This window comes from Tenrec ecaudatus, chromosome 14, assembly GCF_050624435.1.
Source record: "Tenrec ecaudatus isolate mTenEca1 chromosome 14, mTenEca1.hap1, whole genome shotgun sequence".
Lineage (NCBI taxonomy): Eukaryota > Metazoa > Chordata > Mammalia > Afrosoricida > Tenrecidae > Tenrec > Tenrec ecaudatus.
This window is the reverse complement of record NC_134543.1, coordinates 118,829,475-118,835,611: the sequence shown is the minus strand read 5'-3', so window position 1 is coordinate 118,835,611 and position 6,137 is coordinate 118,829,475. Positions and strand designations below refer to the sequence as shown.

The 6,137-nt window shown below is 46.6% G+C and overlaps 1 protein-coding gene across 1 annotated transcript in view; it reads right to left on the bottom strand.

Moving 5' to 3' along the window:
* Nucleotides 1-3,851: 3,851 nt before the first annotated feature.
* MYZAP (myocardial zonula adherens protein) overlaps nucleotides 3,852-6,137 on the bottom strand; it is a 110,995-nt gene continuing 108,709 nt past the window's right edge. Inside the window, exon 13 of the mRNA XM_075532340.1 lies at nucleotides 3,852-5,915. Coding sequence (XP_075388455.1) covers nucleotides 5,819-5,915 — 97 coding nt within the window. The 3' untranslated portion in view covers nucleotides 3,852-5,818. The remainder of the gene's footprint in view (nucleotides 5,916-6,137) is intronic.

The window sequence follows — 6,137 nt, the reverse complement described above, 5'->3', positions numbered from 1 at the left end:
ATTCCACAAAGATTATACTATGCCTTTATCAAAATACATTATGGAAGTTGGTTTTTTTTAACCTTCTTTTTTTTTTAACCTAGGACTCTGCGCGCTAAGAGAGAAAAAGGCAGCCCCTGACATCCAGGAACTGGTCTATAGGACTTCCAGCTAGATCATGGGGGGATTGGTAGTTGGCCTGACAATCCCAGCTGGGTCCTGGTACCTCCTTTGTAATCTGGAGGCTCCATGTCATCCCAGTTTAAATCCTTGCCCCCCTTGCATAGAACTTGACAGACTGTAAGACTTGTGTGGAAATTCGAAGGACTCAGGAGAGCCAAAGTAACATTGCAACAAAAGAACAGGGTTGGAGAATCTATACTTTCTGACTTTGGGGCTTATCATAAAGCAACAGTCATCAAGACAATGTGGTATTGGCATCAAGACAAGCAAATAAATTAATCAAGTACAGAAATGTCACATAGTTTTCCTTCAGAGTGGATGGTTGGAGCGCTTTAACCACGGCACCACCAGGGTTCCTCAGTATTACTGATATCAGGTTTCAGTCATCAGCGCCTTGCTGGTATTTCTCATGATTCACATAACTATCTTATGCGGAGGATGCAATTCCATAGGCAAAGCTGCTGTCCGAGCCACTAGTAATGTTTTCCTCAGATTTCTCATTGTATTAAAAACCCTCCTGGAGGCAAGAAGAAACAAAGCCAAAAAAACCTATAAAATAAACAATAGTGAGAAGTTCACTTTTGCTACTTAAAAAACCCCTCTATGAGACTGCCACAGCTGTGGTGTCTTTCTGGTGTATGTTTGTGCCACGTAAAAGTATGTAAAGACATCGTGGCCTTACCATATGTGGCAGTGACATCATCTCCTGTCAACTTGTGAAGGGGTAGAGTCTAGCCTGTCAATCAGGTCGCAGCTTGATGACCTCATTTGGAGGCTGTGGAGATAAATAAATAGCTCACTGGAGGCCAGATACACACAGACTCTCTGCTTCATCTTCCTGTTGACAAAACACATGGAGCTATGCTAGAGTCCCTGCGCTGGAGGAGCCACATGGAGACCCGTCAGTGCTAAGGATGCTTACACCCCCACCGGACCCACAAGAGTTTCCACCCACTGGCCTGTGATCTTCCTGCATTAGGCGGCATTGCATGTTTTGAGTGAGTCTGAAGAGGAATTTATAGATTGTTATCGAACATAGGGGCTAATATTGGACTTATGGACTTGATCTGGACTTGGTTGGGATGATTTTTCAATACACAATTGTTTTTTAATATAAAGCTCTATCTTATACACATATGAGTCTATGAGTTTCTGTCTCTAGTCAACCCTGACTAACATACCATATCTACGAAATTGGCTCAAATCTTCAGCTCCTGGTGTCCTCTTAAAACGCTGGCGCATGTGTCCCTTCAGAATGATGTTCTGTATTAAAATAGTGGGATAGCAACATGAAATTTGCCTTCATCCTCATGTAAAAGAGTGATTGAGTAGCATGACGTACATTCAGAGTGGTGTACATTTGTCACCAATATCCAGATACAGAACTTTTTCATCACGCCAAAAGGAAACCCATACCCATGAGCAGTCACCTCCACCCTCCCCTCTTCCTAACCCGTGGCGCCCACCAAGCTGCTCTCTGTCCCTACCTGGGACCTTCCCTAGGCTTTCTACCTGCGTTTCTTTTGGGGGCGAGCAGGGCTGGATGATTCAGGCAACTCTACTCTCTCTATGGGTTTCCATTTCCTTATCCACAAATTGTCATGATAACATCATCCCTGTGGGACCGGGAGGAGGAGTCAGTGTGTGTCTGCTCTGACTTGGTCTTCCTTGATGTCTTTACTCCCACCAATCCTACCCCTCCTCCCCAGCCAGTATTCTTTCTGGAAGACTTTCATTTGTAGATTTCTTCTTGCTTATGGGAGTCTGGCATATGCCTTCTCTATGTAGCTAGTGTGTTCTTTCTTGGAAACAGCCCCCAAGGTGCTGACATCAATGGACAAACATGAACTGGACGTGATGGCCCATCACTCCATGGAGACAAGCAGCGAAGAGGGGAGGAAGATTCAGTATTTCTTGTGATTCGGGAGCAGCCAATGTGGAGAGGAGCTGCCTGAGTAGGAAAGACTTTGGAGAGGATGAGGAGCTGGAAGTCCACGAATTTCCTTACCATTTAACTCCATAGCTGGCAGACACTGGTTGAACTGAACTGTGTGGACTGAGCCAGGACAGGGAGAAATTGTGCTCTTCCACCTCCCGGCGCCTACTTGCCAGCCCTCACATCCTCCACTCCTCCCAAGCACCAGTCTGGATCACCGTCCAGGAGCAGGCAGAGGACATTCACATGGAAGGAGGTGTGTGTCAAGTAAACAAACAGCCAAGCTCAGGTGTGTCTTGGTTGGATTGGCCTCCGATGGGGAACAGTGTCATGACTTTCACTCCAAATGTTTCCCAAGTCTTGTTCATTTTCCCTGGTTGGCCTTGAAATTGTCCTGTGGGGCAGGCCTCACCCAGATTATAACCTCCACTCAGGCACTTGGCTTTGGGCCTATACTTTTCCTGTCTCCAAGGAAGGCGAATACGGGCTTCCTTCCACACCTGGCCCTAGCTTCTGGCTCACTAACTAGCAGGCTCTCTCCGGTTCCTCAGCCCTAGGGGACACCAGCTCGTTCTGTCCTGTTTCCTGTTGGCTCCCCAGGCACTCCCTGGGCCTTGAAGACCCCTACTGGCATGCAGCTTACACGTGCACAGCCCCTGAGTTCAGGTATTTGAAGGCAATGTCGAAAAATAAAAACTTTTCTCATTTCCTGTTGGGGGATGGATCTGCCAACAGACAGCAAGTTTTATACACTCTTCACTTCTTTGCCAGCGTTGGCCAAGGGATCCGGAAATGTACGTTCACTCTTTGGGTGGTTTCAACGAGTACCTATTTCCAGAGGCCAAACTGCACTGGATGCACTGAAAGACTTAACACTTGGGACCCAACAATTGCACTCCTAGGAATTTATCCTAGGGAAATAGACAAGTGTACAAAAGCCACCTGTACAAAACGGCCCATCAAAGGACTGAGTAAAATAATCCCCTAAAGGGTAAAAACAACTCCCGAAATGCCAACGTTGCGGGGGCTTGGGTAGGTAGGTCAAGTAATCCATCAATAAAATGGAGTAAAATGAACTGCAAGAAATAATGGTATAGATCTATATTAATTATCAATGACTCATTTTTAGGGGCTAGATTACCAGGCCTTTCTTCCAAGACATCTCCAGGTGGAACTGAACCTGCAACCTTTCCGTTGGCAGCCAAGGGTGTTAACAAGGTGCACCATCTAGGGCCACCCCTACTGATAACACGTCCCTTCCATTAAGTGTTCCTGCTGTGCCTAGCACTATTCCAAGACCTTCATGCATCTTAAGGCGTTGAATCTCCACGACTTCCAGGAGCATCCAAGGGTCATTTTCCTGTTTTACAGAGAGAGGCTCAGAGAGGTCCGGTGGGCTGCTCAAGGCACAGACAAGAGGACTCAACAGTTTGGGGGGAAATGGATAAAAAGATACTGGGATTTTCCACGCACCCTCTGAAGCCCCCGTGTACTAGTGGGTGGGTGAGAGCCAAGATGGGCCTCTGAACTCAACAGAGTCACATTTGTTTCACAAACAAAAAAAAAACAGAATGTGTGTGTGTGTGTGTGTGTGTGTGTGTGGTGTGTGTGTGTGTGTGTGTGTGTGTGTGTTGAAGAAGTCTAGAATCAAAATGTAAATATTCATTAAGGCATTATTATAAAGTAGTTTTATTTCGGTGTATTAAAAACTTTATAAATTCCCTGTTCAAAAAAGAGAGAGAGAGAGAGAACTATTTCCGTGTGATAAATCTGCTATAAAATACCAGAGAATTATTTAAGTAGCTTTTCTAAACAGTCTAAACACATTTCGGAATTCTTCTCTGTGTGCTGAAGATGCCCTAACGAAAATATAAAGGGCCAGGCTATGGACCACCTCTAATCCTGTAGACTGATCCCTACCGATCTGGCTTGAATGGAGAATGACGTGCCAAATTCGTGTTTTGTTCTTCTCTTGCTTGTTTTATGAAATAAAGGAGGAAGCGTTTACAGAGAAGTTTTCATCTCATCTCTGCTCTGTGTCATTAAAATGGACATGTGAAATCCATTACGTTGCATTTAGAAATCGCTTCCAGACCGGCTTACCAGGCATCCCAGGGGCTCCCCGGAACCCCTGCCACTCAGAGCCCCCTGGTCCCAAGACCTGCCTTTTCCTAACTGCTCTTCCTTGGTGATGTCCACAGGACTAGGTTTCTGTGTGGCCAGGGCATGCCCCTTCAGGGTATCCCAGAGTGAACCATGCTGTAAAACTGGGGTAAAGATCAGCACCAATAGCGACTGGGGTGCCCAGTGCCACGCGGTGGCATTCTGTGACTGATGACACTGTTAAACACAACGGCCATTCAGGTAGGTCTGACTGAGCCCAGGTTTTTTGGAGACTGCAACGGATATTCAGAGAGTTTGATTACTTGCCCAAGGTTCCACACCTGAAATGAAACACAGATCTGACTCTAAAGATGGCATTTCCCCTCATTATCCAATCCTGAGGCACAGCGATGTGTCCAGCTTAGATCTTTGCTGTTTATTGATTGAGGGGGAGGGTGCTGGGGATAGAGGATAAGGATTGGAGAGTCTGGACACAAAGAAGGAGGATTTTAAAAGGAAAATGCAGTTTTGCGGTTTGAAAATCTTGCAAGGATCTCAGTCTCTCCAAACGGTGGGTTCACAAGGTGTAGGTCAAGGATTCTCGCTCCTTCTCTCTCTGTCGTGGTTGACAACTCCGCCATCTATGGGCGATGGCACTGGCTGAGAGACCTCTGTGACTTGACATTGACTTGCAATCCAGAACTGACCCTGCTGCCCTTTCCTTCTCCCTTCCACACGGTTGTGGGTGAGACACAGGGACATCCATAGAACAAAATAGACAGCATTTATTAAATATGTGTGATCTGGGTTATATTCCCAAAGCAGGGCATGCATGAAGGGATTTCTCATTCACGTAACAAAAATATCAACTGACGCTGAAAACATTCCACAATTGAGATGTGCACAACATACAAAATTCTCTTGAAATGGAAGTGAGGAAAGGAGAAAAAAATCACAGGCTGTATCAATATAGTGATTTCAGCTGGCTCTCCAAAAGGCATAAGGCACAAATCGAGACCAGGGGGTTAGCACATCAGAACGAAACTTGGAGAGGTCAGGCCCAGCAAGGGCCACCTCTAATAATAGCTCCCACAAACACTGCCTCAGACCCAGTGGACAGAGAGCACCTGCATGCTGGGAGACCTTCCCGTACGGGTGCTCCCATCTATATTCCTTGTGGGCCAACCACTCTGGGCTCAAGAAACATGGCGTCTAATACTTGTCTGGGTCATGAATGCCTTCACCCTGTAACACATGATCCTACTAAGAATTTCCCATCAAGTCCTTGCCCTCCCAACCAAAATCTAGTGAAACAGAAAATGGATGGTGAGGGGATTCTGACTGGATTTCAGGGTCTACACAGGAAACAAAGGAGGATAGAAGATGTGTTGGTTGGGCTTTTGAAATAACACCTCATCAACCTCTCTCTCCCTTTCGTCCCTCCGAATCACCATCACATTTCCTTCATGTCTTGGATGTGGACCAGAACCTAAGCAACTTCCATTCTGGTTTAAACCATGTTGTGTGAAAAAGCAAATGTCCTTCATCATTCCAGATGTCACCACTCAGCATCGAGGGTCTCTTTCCCTCCGTAGAAGAGGGCCTGCAGCCTCGGGTCTAGGGCAGAGTCTTCTTCATGGTTAGCTCCAGGACTCTTGTGTACGGGGTATAGCTCCGGGAGGGCATGGCGATTTCCCGGGTCCTGCTGGGCTGGCTGGGAAATGAGAAAAGGCAGGTCAGGAGGCTGAGAAGACACTCTCCCCACTCTCCGTGTGCTAAGACAACCTTAGGAAATGGGCTGTCAGCACATAGACATTTTTAAAAGACGACGGTGACACAGTTCATTAAAGCAACCACTAGACACCTGTGGCTCCATGCCAAGTCCCACCTTCCATTCTGGAGCCAGGGCTCCATCCCTGGCCAATGCACAACCACC